At 40.4% G+C, this 21,207-nt stretch overlaps 1 protein-coding gene across 2 annotated transcripts in view; it reads right to left on the minus strand.

Annotated features, from left to right (window-relative positions):
* Positions 1-21,207, minus strand: part of LOC140739329 (A disintegrin and metalloproteinase with thrombospondin motifs 2-like) — a 287,752-nt gene that overhangs the window by 17,981 nt on the left and 248,564 nt on the right. For both annotated transcript variants that reach the window (XM_073067527.1, XM_073067528.1), the window contains 5 exons: positions 10,422-10,555; positions 6,826-6,949; positions 4,629-4,709; positions 3,535-3,698; positions 703-862 (listed from right to left, as the gene is read on the minus strand). In XM_073067527.1, the coding sequence (XP_072923628.1) occupies positions 703-862; positions 3,535-3,698; positions 4,629-4,709; positions 6,826-6,949; positions 10,422-10,555 (663 nt within the window). The remainder of the gene's footprint in view (positions 1-702; positions 863-3,534; positions 3,699-4,628; positions 4,710-6,825; positions 6,950-10,421; positions 10,556-21,207) is intronic.

Here is a 21,207-nt window from a genome sequence, read left to right on the forward strand (position 1 = left end):
ACAGTCCTGTATTCTAGTGTAGTTTTTTTTCTGTGTTGTTTTTTTATGTAGTTCAGTTCAGTTTTTGCACTGTTTCATGTAACACCATGGTCCTGAAAAACATTGTCTCATTTTTACTATGCACTGTACCAGCAGTTATGGTCGAAATGACAATAAAAAGTGACTTGACTTGACTAATGTTAAAAGCTTCCACTATTTTAAATTGTAGTGGCATTCAGAAAGCTACTCTGAGGTTATCAAATTTTCCATGTTGAACTATCACTAATGGATACTCAATGCCACAAGGTCATTGAAAACTATCTCCAATAAACTAGAATTATTCAAACACAAAGCTTTGCTGAAATATTCTGACTGAGGTGGGTTATAGAGAACTGGTGCTCTTGTTATTATTTATTTAAAAATGTACTTTGCAGTAACTAGTGGCACATTCTGCAGTCCTTTACAAATTATCTATTAACTGTTAAAATATATACACATACAATAATATGTGCAAGGATGTTTGTTTCAAATAAGCCTCCTCATTTTCCTAAAGAAAGCCAACTTTTGGTATAAAGGGAATGATCTGTGACTGCAAGAATGTAAGCAAAATTAGCATTCAGTGAAGTCATGACCCAGAAGCAACTGTACAACCACTTTTTGCAAGTAATAAAATCAATATCAGTCATTAATAATTGGCTCATTGAGATTACGCTTGTGTATTACCTCCTCCACAAGGTTTGGAACACTGGGACCATCTCTTCAAAGCCCATTCAAATGTAGCCATATCTTCTTGCAAAACTTCATTAGTCATAGTGGCCAAGTAGTCCTCATGAATTGTGTATTTATAAGTCAGAGATGGTTTGGTATCACCAAAAGGCTTTGCCTATTTTTTTTTTGTAAAGAAAGGCACAAACATAGTTTAGCAGTAATAACAAAATCAAAATACCACTGAAACCTGAACTTTGGGGGAAAAAAACATGATATTTCAGAAAACTCAGTAGTTAAGGAATAACTAAGAGTGAAAGTATTTCAAGTCAATCGGACCCTACGGGAGGCAAGTGCAGAAATTGCTGGGGTCCTAGCCAAAATATTTAAGACATCCTTAGCAACAGGAGATGTACCAGAGGGTTGGACAGCCAATGTTGGTCCACTGTTTAAAAAAGTCTTTAAATGTAAACCAGGAAATTATAGGCCGATAAGTCTAACATCAGTTGTGGGAAAGTTATTGGAAGGTATTCTAAGGGAACAGATATTTACGTATTTGGATAGACATGGACTGCATAGCCAGCATAGGTTCATGTGTGGTGGGTCATATCTAACTAATCTTAGAGAATTTAGAGGAAGCTGCCAGAGAAGTGGATGAAGGCAAGGCAGTCGATGTTGACTGCATGGACTTTGACAAGGTCCCTCATGGGAGGCTGGTCAAGAAGGTTCAGTCACCCGGCATTCAGAATGAGGTAGTAAATTGGATTAGACATTGGCTTTTTGGGAGAAGCCAGAGAGTGGCAGAAGATGGTTCTCTCTCAGACTAGAGGCCCGTGACTAATGGTGTGCCACAGGGATTGGTGCTGGGGCTGTTGCTGTTTGCCATCTATATCAATGATCTGGATGATAATGTGGTTAACTGGATCAGCAAATTTGCAGATGGAACCAAGAATTGGAGTGTAGTGGACAGCGAGGGAGGGATCTGCATCAGCTGGAAAAATGACCGATGGAATTTAATACAGACAAGTGTGAGGTTTTGCACTTTGGTTGGACCAAACGGGGTTGGTCTTACACAGTCGGGCACCGAGGGGTGTGGTAGAACAAAGGGATCTGGTAATACAGCTACATAATTTGTTGGAAGTAGCACCACAGATAAGGCCATAAAGAAAGCTTTGAGCACACCGGCCATCATTGATCATAGTAGCGAGTGCAGGAGATGGGATGTTATGTTCAAGTTGTACAAGACATTGGTGACGCCTAATCTAGAGAATTGTGTGCAGATTTTGTCCCCTACCTACAGGAAAGGTGTTAATAAGTTTGAAAGAGTACGGAGAAAATCTACAAAGATGTTGCCAGGTCTTGAGGACTGGAGTTATAAGGAAAGACTGAATAGGTATTCTTTGGTATGTAGAAGATTGAGAGGAGATTTGATAGAGGTAAACAAAATTATAAGGGGTACAGATAGGGTATATGCGAGCAGGCTTTTTCCACTGAGGTTGGGTGGGACTGCAACCAGAGGTTTTGGGTTAAGGATGAAAGGTGAGAAGTTTAAGGGGAACCTGAAAGGAAACTTCTTTACTCAGAGGACTGTGAGAGTGTGGAACGAGCTGCCAGCACAAGTGGTGCATGCAAGCTCGATTTCAACGTTTAAGAGAAATTTGGATAGGTACATGGATAGTAGGGGTGTGGAAGGTTATGGTCCCGGTGCAGGTCGATGGGAGTAGGCAATTTAAATGATTTTGGCATGGACTCAACAGGCATAAGGGCCTGTTTCTGTGCTGTACTCCTCTATGTCTTAGCCCTGAGCTGATCATTATTTTTTGAAACATTGGAGCAAGCTAAGCTGCTGAAACATGGAATAACAATTTACAGTTATACACCTATGCAATTATACATATGAAAGAATAGGAATCCATAAATCTCTCAAGATTGGTTTATGCAAAGCCACTCTTCTTTGAATTTTGCTTGAATTTTATTTGATTTGTTTTCCTTCTTTAATACCATCTAATTGAGAGGAGTGACAAAAAGCTAAACAAGTAAAGAGCTTTTAAGAAGTGGTTCCCAGCATGGGTGATATCACCCACTGAGGGCAGTGGGAGTTTCTAAGGGTGCGATAAAGATTAAGGGGGCAGTGGAGGGGGCACTCGTTAGCAAGGGGTGCAGCTGAGGGATTACAGGCTTAGTTTAAGAGATGAATTACTTATTATAAGCATTTGATTCTCAGCGCCTCATAATTGATGACAATGATCACACAATCACCTCACCTCAGGCTAATCTACCATTCTATAGACTTTGCTTGAAGTGCGTTATAGTTGTTGAACAGCAACGCGGGCGGCACTTCTGTATTTGGCTAATCATGTGAACTCTGGACTGAAGAAATAGTGTTATTTCAGGCCCAGCTCTGGATTTTAATGGGGAGATAGAAGTAGCACCCTGATGGCAGCTTAAGGAAGATCGGAGGATCCACGAGCTTTTCTTCAGAGAACACAAGGCTTGTATCGTCAAATAAGTGAATCAGAAGAGCAATGAGGAGAAGAACTGGAAGGAACCTACACAGATCACAATCTCTTTCAACCTTTGTGTTATTATAGCTTACTACACAACTCCCATTCAGCGGGCAAACTTTGTACCATGCCCCTAGCAAACCACTCAATAATTAATTAACACTCAAGGGTATACCCAAAACCTTCTCTGGTTTTTTACGATCTTTCCTGGATTTTCTCCCAGCTCCTATTAGTGTCCATATTTTAGCTCCCTCTAGTGATATGCTGTGGAATGTTTCATTACGTTAATATTTCTATACAAATATACATTCTGAGTCTCGATACAGTTACTGGGACATAATCTTACCAGCACTATTATTCCATCATGGAGGGGTCCAACAGTTTGTAAAGACTCCTTGTCATCATCATTGGAATACTCCCAAATTACTCCCATTTCAATGAAAGTTTTTGAATCAGGAATATCATTCTCCCCATTCAATATAAAATATCCTGTGGCTTGGTTCTTGATTGCTTAGTAATAAAAAAAAATTATTAAATTTATTGTAGTGCACCTTATAATTAGATCAACTTCTAATTATGAAATTATAAATTTTGAACAGCAGTTAAATTGCTTATTTAATTTCCTTAGTAATAGCATTTAAATCATTATATTTTAAAGATACTAAACACAAAGTACTTTGAAGTTGTCCTTCACCTGTTACAGGTGCACATTAAACAGAATAGAGTCCTTTTCAATCACAGTGATGTAAACTACTTCTGACAGTTTTGAATTTGAGGGAGGTAGTAATTATGCAAAAACTGCCTTTATTGAAACATAATTCTTTCTAAATATGAGGTCAACTCAAATTATCTTTCCTTCAATAAGAAGCTGCAGAGAGTAGTGGATTCAGCCCAGTACATCACAGGTACAACCCTCCTCAACATCAGCTGTATCTGCACGAGGCGCTGCCCCAACAAGGCAATATCCATTGTCAACATCCATCATCAAAGATAGGCACAACACTGTGGGCCGAAGGGCCAGTACTATGTTGTAATGCTCCATGTTCTATCATCTGGACCATGCTATCTTTTCACAGTTACCATCAGGCAGGAGGTACAGAAGCCTAAACACGCACACGGCCAGGTTCAAGAACTACTACTGCCCTTCAATCATTTGGTTCCTAAACCAACCATCACAACCCTGATCACTGCCTCAGTATGGCAACACTTTGCTGACTTTGCACAAAAATGGACTTGGTGATTTATCTTTGTTCTAACTATAAACATTATGTATAATTAAGATTTTCTTATGAGTGCTGCTTTTATCCTGCTATGTGCCTGTGATGCCATTACAAGCAAGCCTTTCATAGCACTTATGCATACTTGCACATTTAAAAATTAAACTCAATTTTGGCATTAGCGTTGTGCTTACATGCTAGAGGCTTTTTGTAGAAGACTTACCAATGAAATGAGGAGATGCACTTAGCTCCTGAATAGACAGGTGACTTGCTCCAGCTGGAATTTCAAACATCTTCAGATAACCTGTCAGAGCAAAGTAGTGAAAAAATGTTGTTGGAACGCACTGAAGTGCAACACTGCTGGAGGAACTCAGTGGTCAGGTGGCATCAATGGAGGGAAATAAATAGGCAATGTTTTGGGACAAGACCCTTTATCAGGATTGGAAAGGAAATGGACAGAGGTCAGAATAAGGAGTGGGCAGGAGTACAATTTGGCAGGTGATAGGATAGAAGTAAAGGGCTGAAGAAATAGGAACTTCATAGAAGAGAACAATCTTCTTTTTCTTCGGCTGTCCATTGATTTCGATGTTGACTCTGCTGAGAAGAGAACAATATACCATAGAAGAAAGGGAAGGAGAATGGAAACCAGAAGGAAACAATGGACAGATGAGGAGAAGGAGTCAGATGGTAACCAGAATGGGAATGGAAAAAAACAGAGGAATGGAGCAGGAAGTAATCACTGGATGTTAGAGAAATCAATATTCCAGCTATCAGGTTTGAGGCTACCCAGATGAAATATGGGGCATTACTCCTCCAACCTGATTATGGCCACATCGTGGTAGTAGTGGAGGATGGAACTTGGAAGTTGAATTGAAATGGGTAGCCGCCAAAAGGTCCCTTCTTCTGTAACGGACAGAGCGAAGGTGCCTGATGAAGTGACCCCCCAATCTACGTCAGATCTCACTGATGTAGAGGCCACACCAGGAACTTCGGATATAATAGATGAACATACAACACACACAACAGATTGTGACAGGAAATAAAATGCCAAGGGATTCTCAGCAATGCTTGGGCTACTTTAGGTTCATTTAGAGAGGACCAATGTTTGCAAATAAAGCAAAATTCTGTGCAAAAGATACCGGGGAAATTGAGAAAGAAACTTTGTTTTAATATACAGGTAACAGTATATTCCAGAGACTGGAGTTCACTGCATGCAACCTCAGAGTTAATAAAATACACCTTAGGCACCTGGACTAAAATAATTTGCAGGGCTATTGGGAAAGACACGTTGAATAAGATTGTGGCTTTATGACTCAGTGGGCTGAATAGCTGATGAGGTAATAGTTTTATAACTTGCTTTGAAGTTAATGTCCTCTTTCTTCACCATTTACATGATCGTCACAAGAACAAAACATAGGGGACAGGATCATACACTCCTGTCGCTCTGTTCTGCCATTCTGTAAATCATGGCTAATCTGATCTTTATCCTCATTTTCACTTTCCTACCTGATCCTCATAACTCTCAACATAAATAATTGAGAAAATGTCAATTTCAGCAATATTTAAGCAATTACTACACTCACGGCAAGCTTCTTGTCTTTTTTATATTACTGTGTAGATAATACCCATTAGAGCCCCTGTCAGCCCATTGACAAAACTGTGCTAGCCAAACACACAGTTGTGTTAAACCATTGACATACTGTGCTAGCCAAACACACAGTTGTGTTAAACCATTGACATACTGTGCTAGCCAAACACACAGTTGTGTTAAACCATTGACATACTGTGCTAGCCAAACACACAATTGTGTCAGCCCATTGATATGCTGTGCTTGCCAAACATACAGTTGTTTTCCTGATTCACCCCATGCACGTAATCTGTGAATAACTGAGTTCAGCCGTTGATTTGTGGAAGGTGAAATCAGTTGTTTTTACTAAAGGTTCCAATTTTTATTTCAACTCGGGGGACTTAAATTATTGGATTGGTTATCCAATTCCAAGAACTGTTTCAGAGCTATTATTTCCTAATCTTTCCCAGTACTGAGCTTCCTTCCTATCTAACCATATTACTTTGCTTCCTAACCCGGTCAGCATCAGTTCCCCAAGGGAGGAGAGCTTAGATGGTCATGTTGTGCAAGGAGCTGCCCTTTATAACAGCTAGTTTCTAAGAAGAAGCAATTACAAGCTACCTCTTGAGAGTAAAGTCCTGGGCAGTTCCTACCACCATGCACACACAAGGTACTCTGATTGGCAAGATCCTAACACATTGATTTTATTAAGCCTTTTTATTAGAACTACTTTCAGTGCCAATAGAAGCTTTCCTGTTGTAGCAGGAATGGAAACGTTGGCTTCTTTATCCACTGTGGTATGGGTTGGTGTGCTCCTTTTTATCTTTCCAAGTTAATGATTAAATGCACTCACCTGATCTCTTGGCTGCTCTGGAGAAAGTTCCCTTGATGACTTTGCAGTGAGAATTATCTCCACCACATACTCCACACTTGTCTTCCTGTTTATTGGAACCCAGCACTTTATCACAGCCCACTTTCTGAAACAATGAAATAGTAATATTTCAAATCTTTTTGGCAATTCTTGTGTTTTGTCAATATATTCTTGATGAAAGTGTATAATAATATTAAATAAGTCCATACTATTGTTTTGGCAAAAGTAGGCATTTTCTAATGTACTTTACATTCAAGCAATCCTATGAAATTACCAAGAATCAGAAATATAATCCCATTAAAAAGATGGGGTAGGTGACTATCCTAGGATTGTGTCTCTTTACTTAAATCTTTTAATTAATACATTATTTAAATGAATTACTGTATATACTGATCTGATCTACAGTATGTTACTTTAAAACTATCTGAGTTGAAGCTGAAAACTAAAAGTAGTCCTTGAATCTGTTGTAATCAAAACTGAATTTTCTGCTGGTTATTGAATTCACTCAATGTGGATTACTCATCTCATTATAGCCATGAAACATTCTAAGCAAATAAAATAATAAAATGCATTAAGAACTTGCTTCCTGTAATTACTCTTCTCTCTTTTTCCCTTCCCCATTCTGGTTCCCCTCTCATCCCTTCTCTTCTCACCTGCCCATCACTTCCCTCTGTTCCCCTTCCTTCCCTTTTCTCTATGGTCCACTCTCGTCTTCTACCAGATTTCTTCTTCTTCAGTCATTTACCTCTTTCAACCGGTCACCTCCCAGTTTCTTACTTCATTCGCCCCTCCCTTAGTTTCATCTACCGCTTGCCAGCTTGTATTCCTTCCCCTCCCAACCTGGGTTCTGGGTTCTGCCCCTTTCCGATGAAGGGCCTCGGCCCGAAATGTCAACTGTTTCTTTCCCTCTATAGATGCTGAACTCCTCCAGCATTTTGTATGTGTTACTTCAACAATGCTGCTTAATCTTATTGTCCCATCGTCTTTAAACTGCAACATACAATAACAGAAGGCCAGTCATTGTTACAAACCAAAAGCAAACAGAAAGCACACAGCTGGAGTATTTCAGCAGATTGAGCAAATTCTAGGGAGGCAAAGGAATGGTCAACCTTTCAGGTTGTAACCTTGCGTCAAGACAGAAGCATTGACCATCCCATTGACTCCATAGACATGCTCAATTCGTTGGGTTCTGCCGGCAGTTTGTTTTTGCCTCAGATTCCAGAATCTGAAGTCTTCTGTATAATAATCCAACATTATGAGGGTACACTAGCAACATCATTGTGTTTTATTTATCTGTGGAACTAAGTCCAAATTGGTATCAAAAAGACAAAGAATTTCACAAGTATAGCATGAGTGAAATACTCCATTGACAAAATCTGAAAGAGTCCTTTTATCACCTATTTAAAAAGAGGTAGCTTGAAATGATGCAGATGTGCTGGAAAGATTTGTAATTTAACTGTAGCAGTACTAAGTGAATAGGTTTCTGTGGGACTAAGGATTTGCAGTCTGTCAGATAGAGAAGATCAATTTGTTTGATTGGATAAAGGAAAACTGAAATTTAAACTCATTAATAGAGAGAATAACAATAGAATGAAATTTGCTTGGCTTTACTGGAACTACAAGCCGACTTACATTTGTAAAGTGCTGGTTATGATGTTAAAATGGACAAATAATAGAATTATATAGTATTGTTCTCATCTTCTGCCACCTTTGAATGTCAGTCTCCCACAGGAATTGAGAGGTTGAAATGGTTTTGCGTGCATTCTGCCTTTTTTAAATCTGTAACATTGCACAAAACATAGTTTCCTAGTAAACTGTGTAAAACAGGTATGAGGGACTATGCAAAGGAAAGTCTAACGAATATTTAATGACTATAATAACATTCCAACAACCTGTTCTACAGCTTTGCAGAAATCCCGATGATTCAGCAGCTGATGTCTACACACTCTTTCAATTTACTTGGGCACTGGTTACCCACTCTCTCTCTCTCACTTAGCTGGACTTTAGACCCTGCATTCCCTTTCAACTGTCTGGGGCCTGACTTTCTCCATTTGAATACTTCATCCAAACTTTTCCCTAGAAGTTATCAGAGGGCCACTGCCAACAGCCCAGTATTGATTTATTTTTTGAGGTGTGAGCTGGCTATGGAGGTGTGACAGGTACCATCTGCTCACTAGCACGTACGTAGAAGAGTTCTAAAGCCAACTTCACGATGGTCTCTGGCCTCTCTCAGCACTTCAAACTAAATTCATAATGTCTGGAATTTGGGGGAGAAACAATATTGCAGATGAAAAGATGTTTCACATCTTTTGACTTTTGAGTTTGATCTATTTGATTGTTAACAGATCAAACTCAGTGTTTGAAAAATCTTTTACGGCTTGTTGGTCAACTGTTGTCTGGATTTGAGAGTTACTAGAATGATTTTACTTCTCTCTTTATTAATTAAAGATGATGTGGCTTCTCTCACATTTCTCTTTAAAGTCAGTAAACTCCACTTCCTTCATCTGTTCTTCGGTAACTTTTAGTTACAGCTGCAAAGTAGCTGACAAGATGTTGAATATACCTGATTCTATGTGAAGTATACACTCCAGACACTGAAAATCTACTAACCCCATGTCCCAAGTCAGACTTTAAACTGACCAAATTAATTTGTTTTTCTCCACTGAAAATGGCTAAATAGTGCCTCTCTTTAAACGGAGATGGCGTAAATGGTGAGGACTGACCACTTAATGGATGTAAGGATTGGTCTCTGGTTGTACTTATTTTTTAAAAAACAATAGAACTGAACAATGTACAAAGTTGATTACAACTAACAGGCAACAATCATTGATCTCAGCCCAACTTAAGCTAGAATTTCTCTGTGCAGCAGTGGTTGCTGCAGACACAGCCCTTGCTATGCAGAAAATAACGTCTGAGTGCTGAGAAAGGGGAGTAACTCTCTCCCTATCATATTTCTGACAGTTTAAGGTGGGGTCAGTGGTTAAAATTCCACCTACAATGCTTTACTTTCGACAATCAACCCTGTATTTTGCTTCAAGAATTCCAGCAGCTTAGTGAAATATATAATTCAAACAGAAAGCTAATGTATCTATTATGGAGCAGAATAAATATCCCATAAAGACTAAAATCTGTAACAAATAGTAACTGTTGATACCTTTTAAACTGTAATAGGTGTTGACCTTGTCTCTGATCTGTACCAAAGGCAAAATTCTCTTTAGCTTAGGAAGATGTCAGATTTTTCTTCATCTCTCCGTACGTAATGAGTTCCAGTTACTAGTTGTGCATTATGCTCTGGACAGCAGGGGTATAGATTCACTTTGACCATATACAGAATAAATCCATTAGGGATTTTCATGTGCTTCCTTGCTTGTGGCAACAATATGTTCAAGAAATAAAACGCAACTGCCCAAAATAATTATCTTCAGCCTTATCAGTGTTATGAAGCTATGATATTAGGGAATGGAATTTTTGGTGAATTTTGCTGAAACAGATGGATTGCATATTTAACACAAATCCCAGAATAGTTTTCCAACTTCTATTATTTAATTCTACTTTAATGCAAAGTTTAGATCACTCACCACACAAGCACCTCGAACGCAAATGTCATAACGATTACTGTAGGAACAGCGAGTTCCATCGCGCACCATTTTCTTCATGTAGACAACTTCCCGACTTTCTTTTGATTCACAGGTGAGGAAGCACCTCTGTTCAGCTGTTGGGAAATAATTATCATTTTATATTTAATTTATCCTTACTGCAATTTTTATCTTCTTTTGTTACTACAAGCACATCTTAGTTGGACGACAAATTAATTCCTATTTGGACCTTTTTTCATAGGATGATTAGGAACAATCAAATACTTCATTGTCAGAATACTTCGTTCAGAACTAAGATGGCACAGACAAAATTTCTCAAAAGATATGAAAATAGAGGACAAAATATTCAGATCTGTGAATCCCATTTATTCGATATGATCGACACTATTTTGGCTCCAAAATAGCGGCAACATGTGGCCACATTTGTGGAGTGAGTTCACTGTATCTTACAGGTGTTTGCACATATTACTGCAAGTAGCAGATCACGGCATCAGTCATTGTGCAGTGCTGATCTGAAGCCAGCATTTCTATTTCAAAATTCAATATTCCAATTAATTGTTGTTCCTGAATATGAGCATGGCAGCAATAAGGAGCCTCTACCAATGAGGTCAAAAGGACTGATTTTTAGCCAGTTGTTGATCGAGTTTGATTTGTTAGTGCTTCATTTCTCTAAGCATCTAAACTTATTTTTCTCAAAAGTTCTTTAAAGTTGTATTCTATGGTGAGTGGTGGCAGGTGTAGTAAAACTTTATGCTACCTTTGTGGTCGTTGCAGAAACCAGTTGCTCCCAGACATTCATGGATTGGTTGGGATACATTTTTGAATATAGCAAAGCTGAAGAGGAAGGTGTGCTCAGTGAGGACTGGGATACACAGAGCCCATATCCACTCAGAGTATCCATGGAACAATTCTCTCTCGAACTCAGTGGGGCCTGGTCGGGAGACGTCAGCATTTCAGGAAGGAAGGATGTTCTGGAATCTAACACCCTTCCTCCACCGCCTCTGAGACGTTCCGACTAGCTTTACTATCACTGGCCTTGCACAGTTTTGCCTACTGAGCTGAGCTGCAGTCACTGAACAACATGAATAGCAACATAAACACAAGAAACTCTGCAGATGCTAGAAACATAGAAAATAGGTGCAGGAGTAGGCCATTCGGCCCTTCAAGCCTGCACCACCATTCAGTATGATCGTGGCTGATCATCCAACTCAGACCCCTGTACCTGCTTTCTCTCCATACCCCCGATCCCTTTAGCCACAAGGGCCATATCTAACTTCCTCTTAAATATAGCCAATGAACTGGCCTCAACTGTTTCCTGTGGCAGAGAATTCCACAGATTCACCACTCTCTGTGTGAAGAAGTTTTTCCTCATCTCAGTCCTAAGAGGCTTCCCCTTTATCCTTAAACTGTGACCCCTCGTTCTGGACTTCCCCAACATCAGAAACAATTTTCCTGCATCTAGCCTGTCCAATCCCTTTAGAATGTTATACGTTTCAATAAGATCCCCTCTCAATCTTCTAAATTCCAGTGAGTATAAGCCTAGTCGATAGTCTTTCTTCATATGAAAGTCCTGCCATCCCAGGAATCAATCTGGTGAACCTTCTCTGTACTCCCTCTATGGCAAGAATGTCTTTCCTCAGATTAGGGGACCAAAACTGCACACAATACTCTAGGTGAGGTCTCACCAAGGCCTTGTACAACTGCAGTAGAACCTCCCTGCTCCTGTACTCAAATCCTTTTGCTATGAATGCCAACATACCATTTGCCTTTTTCACCGCCTGCTGTACCTGCATGCCCACCTTCAATGACTGGTGTACAATGACACCCAGGTCTCGGTTGCATCTCCCCTTTTCCTAATCGGCCACCGTTCAGATAATAATCCGTTTCCCTGTTCTTGCAACCAAAGTGGATAACATTACATTTATCCACATTAAATTGCATCTGCCATGAATTTGCCCACTCACCTAACCTATCCAAGTCACCCTGCATCCTCTTAGCATCCTCCTCACAGCTAACACTGCCGCCCAGCTTCGTGTCATCTGCAAACTTGCAGATGCTGCATTTAATTCCCTCGTCTAAATCATTAATATATATTGTAAACAACTGGGGTCACAGCACTGAGCCTTGCAGTACCCCACTAGTCACTGCCTGCCATTCTGAAAAGGTCCCGTTTACTCCCACTCTTTGCTTCCTGTCTGCCAACCAATTCTCTATCCACATCAGTACCATACCCCCAATACTGTGTGCTTTAAGGTTGCACACTAATCTCCTGTGTGGGACCTTGTCAAAAGCCTTTTGAAAATCTAAATATACCACATTCACTGGCTCTCCCCTATCCATTTTACAAGTTACATCTTCAAAAAATTCTATAAGATTCGTCAGACATGATTTTCCTTTCACAAATCCATGCTGACTTTGTTCGATGATTTCACCAGAAATCCAGAGCAACACACACAAAATGCTGGAGAAACTCAACAGGCAGCATCTGGGGAAATTAATAAACAGTTGATGTTTTGGATCCTTCCTTGGAATAAGAGCAGCACCAGTTTCAATCATTACTTAGCATGCAGAAGGAAGTTGCAATGCTACCAGATGCATTGTGTATTGTGTTAATTCTGTATTGTGATCTTCATGTTGATCTTCTAGCCTGCCTATCCCACTTGAGCTCACATAAAAATGAGGGAAATAGGCATCAGGATTTATCAAGTCAAGTCTACCAAGGCTTGAATTTCCTTGAAACTGCAGGAGGCCTTCTGCCTGTCCCGCAGACTCTACTCTGACCTCATAAAATCCCACACACCAGACATATTTCTGGCAGGCTTCCAGCAGCATTTCCCAACCCCTGGGTCGCTGCCTCTGCACGGGCAGAAAAAAACAGCTTAAGCTCCTCCTGCAGTATGGCATAGCTGGCTTTGCTGGCAGAAGAAATGTTGCTTTAAAGTGATTATAAATCCCTTGTGTTCTTTTATACAATTAACCTGCCCTTTTGTTTCAGGATCCTTCTGCCTCCGCTTCCTTAGTGCTGCTGCACATAATGGTAGTAAGGCTTCGATAACAAGAAACACATATCCTCTATTAAACCTATAACTTTCAAATTCCCACAAATGTGTGCAGTCTCTGTTGTCATTTCAATTAAACATCCCAGATGCCCAAGAGCGAAAACAGAGCAATAGAGCAATCCATGTCCATTTTCCTCAGGAAAGTGGAGTTGTGCCAGTGACTTTATTGTGAAGAATCAACTCTGGCTATCCTGACTGAAATGTACAGCATTTTAATGGTGGGTTAAACTGGCTTACATTTTCAGTGGATGGCATCTATTATGAGCCAGGAACCTCTGCGTGGGCAGAGAATGCCATTCCACTGTTACTTTTTCCTGAGCTTAGTTGGGGCAGAACCTGAAATACTTCAGTCTTACCGCCTCCTTTGGAAGTTCTAGGATTCCTGTGGATGAGCCAATGTAACCAGAAATGAGCATACTATAGTGTCATATAAAGTGAAAATGATGTCAGTCATCTGATAGCAATGGAGGTAACAGGTATATGGGGTGGTTAAGAACACATGTGGCATGCTTGCCTGCATTAGTCAAGGGTTTGAGTTCAAAAGTCAGTATGTTGCAGCTTTATAAAGCTCTAGTTAGGCTGCATCTGAAGAATTGCATACAGTTCTGATCACCCCATTATAGGAAGGATGTTAAGGATTTGGAGAGGGTGCATAGGAGTTTTAACATGGTATTAGAGGGCATGTGCTATAACGAGAGGTTGGACAAACTTTGGATGCTTTCTCTGGAGCGGCAGAGGCTGAGGGGAGATCTGATAGAGGTTTGTAAGATTATGAGAGGCATAGATAGAGTACACAGACAATATCTTTTTCCAAGGGTTGAAATGTCTAATACCAGAGGCATGCATTGAAGGTGGAGTGGGGTAATTTCAAAGGAGATGTGAGGAGTAAGTATTTTTTTTACACAGAGAGTGGTAGGTACCTGGGATTCATTGCCTGGGGTGGCAGTAGAGACAGAAACATTAGAGAATTTTAAAGATGTTTAGATAGATAGATAGATAGATACTTTATTCATCCCCATGGGGAAATTCAACCTTTTTTCCAATGTCCCATACACTTGTAGTAGCAAAACTAATTACATACAATACTTAACTCAGTATAGGCACATAAATAGGAGGAAAATGAAAGGATATGGCAGAAGAGATTAGTTTAGTTAGCCATTCAATTACTAATTTAATTGACATGTCAGAACATTGAGAGTTGAAACACCTGTTCCAGGTTCTAAGATCGATAAGTGTGCTAAGTATCCATTCAGCAGCACTGGTGGAACAGTGTTAAAAGTTACTACTACATTTTCACACTGGGAAGTTCATTGTGGATCTAAAAGAGGGAGTTTTCTTTTGAAATCTGGAGCTGTTGCCCACATTCAAAAGATGGTATCTCAATATTGTTCATTCTTGTATTACTCCATTACAGATAGTGATATGAGTGAGGAGTAGGGTAGCTGGGGGAGGTTTCACCCTGCTGTAAAATTAATGCGAGTAAGCCCCTACAATTGTTTAAACATACATACACTAGCTCCCTGGAGTGAAATATGCTTTCCACTGGCTTATGTTGCCCTTATTTACTCCTCAGACACTCAAGAATTACATCCCCCATCGGGTACTGCCCTGTGTACCATCAGGCAAAGCCTGCAGTGAACTTCATCTATACCTAACTGTGAGCCACCCACAAGAACCTCAGGTCTTCCAGTGAAAGCAGAAAGAGACAAAGACCTTCGGGATGAGAAAGTGACAATTCCTACAGAAACATCAGGGCCATAATATTGCTTGCCATTGAAAATGTGGACAAGTTCCAAGGTCACTTGGGTATAAGACAAAAGAACAGAATTATGCCATTCATCCCATCGAGTGTTCCACCATTTCATTATAGCTGATTTATTATCCCTCACAAACCCATTTTACTGTCTTCTCCCATAATGTTTGATGCCCTGACTAATCAAGAACATGTCAACCACCGATTTAAATATACTCAATCACTTGACCTCCACTGCTGTCAGTGGCAATTAATTCCACATACTCACCAAACTCTGGCTAAAGAAATTCCTTCTCATCTCTGTTCTAAATGGACATTCCTCTATTCTGAGGCTGTGCCCTCTGGTCCTAGACTCACCCACATCCCCTCTGTCTAGGCCTTGCAATATTCAATAGGTTTCAATGAGATCCCCCTCATTCTTCTAAACTCCAATGAGTACAGGCCCAGAACCATCAAACACAGCTCATGTTGATCCTTTCATTCCCAGTTCATTCTCGTGAACATTCTCTAGACCTTCTCCAATGCTAGCACATCTTTTCTTAGATAAGGAGGCCAAAACTGCTCACAATACTCCAAGTGCAGACTGACCAATGCCTTATAAAGCCTCAGCATCACATCCTTGCTCTTATATTCTAGTCCTCTCAAAATGAATGCTAACATTACGTTTCCCATCCTTACCATTGACTCAACCTACAAGTTAACCTTTAGGGAAACCTGCACAAGGATGCCCAAGACCTTTTGTACCTGATTTTTGAATTTTCTCTCTGTTCAGAATATTGTCTATGCCTTTATTCCTTCCACCAAAGTGCATGACCACACACCTCCCTGCACTATAGTCCATCTGCCATTTCTTTGCCCTCTCTCCAGATCTGTCTAAATCCTGTAGATTACTTGCCTTCTCAAAACTACCTGCCCTCCACCTATATATGGCTGCAAACTTGCCCACAAGGCCATCAATTCCAACATCAAAATTGTTGACATATAGTGTGAAAAGAAGCGGTCCCAATACCAGCCCCTGCAGAACACCACTAGTCACCAGCAAATCTTCTATACATGCTACTATCTTTCCTGTAATACCATGGGCTCCTATCATGTTAACCAGCCTCAAGTGCGGCACCTTGTTAAAGGCCTTCTGAAAATTCCAGTAAACAACACCTACTGACTCTACTTTCTCCATCCTGCCTGTTATTTCCTCAAAGAATTACAAAAGATCTGTCAAGCCAAACTTCCCCTTAAGGGAACCATGTAGACTTTGGCCTAATTTATCATGCGCCTCCACATATCCTGAAACCTCATCCTTAATAATGGACTCCAATAACCTCCCAACCACTGAAGTCAGGCTAACTGGCCTATCCTGTACTTTCCTTTCTTCTGCCCTCCTCCCTTCTCAAAGAATGGAGTGATGTTTGCAGTTTTCCAGTCCTCTGGAATAAATCCAGAATCTGCAGATTCTGGAAAGATCATTATTGATTATCTCCTGGCACAATTAGGGATTGGTTGGTATGGCTGTTGTAGGCATCACTGAGTCATGGTTGAAAGAAGGCTTAACATGAAAGGATATACTTTGTATCAAAAGGACAGGCAGGAAGGCATAAGTGGTGGTATGTCTCCATTGGTAAGAGGTGGAATTACATCTTTAGAAAGAGGTGACATAGGGTCAGAGAATGTCAAATCTTTGTGCATGGAGTTAAAAAACTGCAAGGGTAAAAAAATACATTATGGGAATCATATATAGGCCTCCAAATAGGAGTTAAGATGTGGGTTGAGATTGCAAAGGGACCTAGAAAGGGCATATAATAAGGGTAATGTCATAATTGTAATGAGGGACTTCAGTATACAAGAGGATTGGAAAAATCAGGTTGGTATCAGATCTCAAGAGAGGGAATTTTTTGAATGCCAATGAGATGGCTTTTTAGAGCAGCTTGTACTTGAGCCTCCTTGGGCAAAGGCCATCTTAGACTGGGTGCTGTGTTAAAAGCCCAGATTTTATTAGAGAGCTTAAGGTAAAGGAATCCATAGGAGGCAGTGATTGAATTCATGCTGCAATTTGAGAGGGAGAAGCCTAAGTCACATGTATCAGTATTGCAATGGAACAAAGGGAATTACAGAAGCATGAGAGAGGAGCTTGTCCAGGTGAATTGGAGGAGGATACTGGTGGGGATGATGGCAGAGCAGAGATGGATGAAGTTTCTGGGAATAATTCACAAGGAGCAGGGTAGATATGTTCCACAGAAGAAGTAGTTTTCAAATGGCATGGGCTGGCAACTATGGCTGACAAGGGAGCTAAGGACTCCATAAAAGCCAAGGAAAGGGCTTAAAAGATAGCAAAGGTGAGTGGGAAGTTGCATGATTGGGAAGCTTTTAAAATCCAACAAAAAGTAACTAAAAAAGCTATCAAAAGAGAAAAGATGAAATATGAGGGCCCCCAAGCTACACATCAGCTCATCCCACTCTCTGCAATTTTGCCCAATCAACTGCCCGTCTTTCCTCATAGTCTCACTCCACACTGCATTGACTTGTATACCAACTGCCCCGTTCTCAGCCCTGTAACTCCAGTTCCCGTCCCTATGCCAACTTAACTTAAACCTTCCCAACAGCTCAAGCAAACTTGTTCGCAAGAATAATCAACCCATCGGGTTCAGATGTAACCCATTCTTTTTGTACAAATTATACCTTACCCAGAAGAAATCTCAATGATCCAGGAATCTGAACCCCTGTTCCCTGCACCACTCTCTCAGCCACTCACTCATCTCGACTATTGTCCTAGTCCTGCCCTGATGAGCATGTGCTACTGGGAGTAATCGGGAGATCACTACCCTTAAGGTCCTACTCTTCATCCTCTTCCCTAGCTCCCTATACTCATTGCTCTTCCCCCTTTCTACTTATGTCATTGGTGCCAATGTGCACCACAGCCTTTGGCTGCTCACCCAGCCTCTTGAGAATCTTCTGCAGCTGCTCTAAGACATCCTGGATCCTAGCACCCAGGAGGTAACACACCATCTTGGCTTTTCTTTCATGGTTACAGAATCTGGTGTCTGTTCCTGTAACTATTGAATTTCCTATCACTATTGCTCTGCCTGACTTTACCTTTCCCTGCTGAGCCTCAAGAGACGGCCAGAGTGCCACTGGCCAGGCTGCTGTAGCTGTGTCCAGATGGGTCATCAGCCCAGCAATATCCAGAGGGATATATGTGTTGACCATGGGAGAACCCTGTGCTGACTGCTTACTCCCCTTATTTCTCCTGCTATGGTAGGCTGGAACCCAATTTTTAAGAAATTATGTTCAGTTACTTCCTTATGATCTCAGGAAGGAGATCATAGAACAAATTTAACTTTCTGCCACCCTGGATCTATGCTCTGGTGTTCCACCAGGGGCTTTGACTAGAAAAGAAGACTTTCTCTAATCAGTATTTCCACTGTGCTTAATAGAGGAAGTTTTTTTTGAAGTTTACAGCTGTGCTTTCAGTACATCGTAGTACATTGAGTCTCGTCAAACAGTATAACATATAAAAGTAAATAATTTTCACAGGGACAGAATGTTCTAACATCTGATTTAAACTACTTGTGGATGAAAGTCTATGGTGCTAGATGAAAATTTGATCAAAACAAAGTTATTTTTTATTCTGTGCCTAATGACTAACACAAGTAACTGATGTGGCTTCAGGGGCAGCATAGAAATTTGGGAGAGATTGATCGCATGATATTTGTAATGGGGTTACTGTGTATGCTTTTTCTCATCCTGACCCACATCAACCACAGAAAGAAGACCTTGAACTTTTAAAAGCCTACAAATAGGATATAAAAACCATGACAATTAGAACAGTCTTGGCTGTACAAAGGGAGCACTTGCAGATGCAATGGGTGCATTTGCAAACACATTTTTCAGACCACTGACAAACTTTACTAAAATTTTGTCACATAGCTTTTCAATTTGTTGTCATTATCTTTAAAGACTGCTGAATTCATTTGAAAATGAGGTAGCCTAAGATGCTGGTGAGTTGTGCTTTAATTACCTTTTGATTTGTTTATGTTGTACTTAGCTTGGAACATGGTTTTCTTAATATTCTACCCTTTATTTCTGTGCTTTTATTATTTTAACTTCTCCACTTTTCTTTCCGTAATTGGGATAAATGATACTGTGTATGTGACTGTGTAGAAAGTATGACAACTCAGAACTGAATTATCCAAAGGACCTTCATTCTGACAAAGTTTCTTCAACTTGAAATGTTGAAGCAACTTCATCATTTCTCTATTTCTCTTGCTCCAGATGCTGTCAGACCCAGTGAACAGTTCCAACAGTTTCTTTACTTATTTCAGATCCCCAACATCTGCAATTTAGTTTGATTTTCAGGCCTTTGCTGAATATAATGTTCTGGAATTTTGCCACTCTATTGAGTCTAGATTGCAAACTTCGTTTTCAACTGGGACAGCTCTTTCCATGGTAGAGAAGGTTATTATTACCATTCTCTGTAAAGATCGTTTCAAGCTACCTTGGCTGATGACTGTTAGATCAATCAATCTTAGTGTAAGAGCAAAATCAAGAGAGCTTGGAAAGGGTCCAGAATCCCACTGTAAGGGTTCCCCTTTTTGATGGTAGGGCAATCAGTTCAGTTAATGCACAAGCTGTTTCAGTCCTTGGCTGCTGCACTTGCATTTCATCAGGCTGGTTCTTCAACTTGAAATGGGAACCCTTTTCCTCTTCCCATACATGGGGCTTGACCCGTTGACTATTACTAGTATTTTCTCTTTCTATTTTGGATTTCTAGCATCTGCAGTTATTTTTGATTTTCCAGTGTAAACACAAGGTGTGTGGTGTGTGTGTGTGTGTGTGTGTGTGTGTGTGTGTGTGTGTGTGTGTGTGTGTGTGTGTGTGTGTGTGTGTGTGTGTGTGTGTGTGTGTGTGTGTGTGTGTGTGTGTGAGTGTGTGAGTGTGTGTGTGTGTGTGTGTGTGTGTGTGTGTGTGTGTGTTTTCATCCATTTCCTTGACAGAAGTAAGTTATTGTCTCCAGATAACACCCATTTGGCATGGAGGCAATTCTGCATCTGAACTTGCTGGAACAATATCACCCTGAACTTGAAGGTATGACACTGTCTTAGATGTCTGTGTCCTTAGATACAAGATAGATCAATCCACTGGTGCAGAAATGTACTGTAAATTTCTGTGTGTGTTCCTCATAAATGTATTAGACTCCTTATATGACAGGACACAAGAGCAGGTGGGCTTGGAGGAGACATGCATGCTCTAAAGTTCTACCAACCACCCTCTAAATTTCTTCATATTGGCTGCCATTCCTTACGGACCCTCTGAATTGAGACATTTAGAAAGCAGTAGGATGAGACAATGAAGAAACTGGTTGCTCCTACCTAGGTCACTCATGATGTGTGTGTTTACACCATGGAGATACTTGTGTGATTCTAGGCACTGTGGAGTGAACGTTAGTTTGTACAATAAAACAGTATTCTCTAGGCATGCAAGCTACAGCCCTGAAGGGGAATAATAAACAGGAAGAAGATTTAAAATGTATATTTCTCTCTGCTTAAAACATGTGGTCTTAAAATGATTAACAGACCCTAAATGTGTGTAAGGTTAGGGGTACATTCTTCCTTTAATGTTCAAAACACCCTCCTCCACGAATCCTTCATCTATTCCCAATTTAACAATCGGAAGTATAATTTCATCAAGATGGATAATAGGCTTCAGATTAAGATCCCCATTTCTCACTGCTGTTCTGCCTGCAGCGCTGAGCTGGAGATGTGCGATTTAAGGGATTTGCACTCCTGGAACGATCAGTGCTGCATCTGATTCAGCAAACAGAGTTAACAATTTTTGATCTATTCAATAAAGGACATCTGGAGGAAGGCACAGGTCCTCAGTCTACAAATAGAACACATTTCTTCTATTCCCCTCTTTTCATTTGCACATGTGTTTGGAATGTCCTTCTAGTCATGAACCTACT

Source organism: Hemitrygon akajei, chromosome 15, assembly GCF_048418815.1.
Source record: "Hemitrygon akajei chromosome 15, sHemAka1.3, whole genome shotgun sequence".
Lineage (NCBI taxonomy): Eukaryota > Metazoa > Chordata > Chondrichthyes > Myliobatiformes > Dasyatidae > Hemitrygon > Hemitrygon akajei.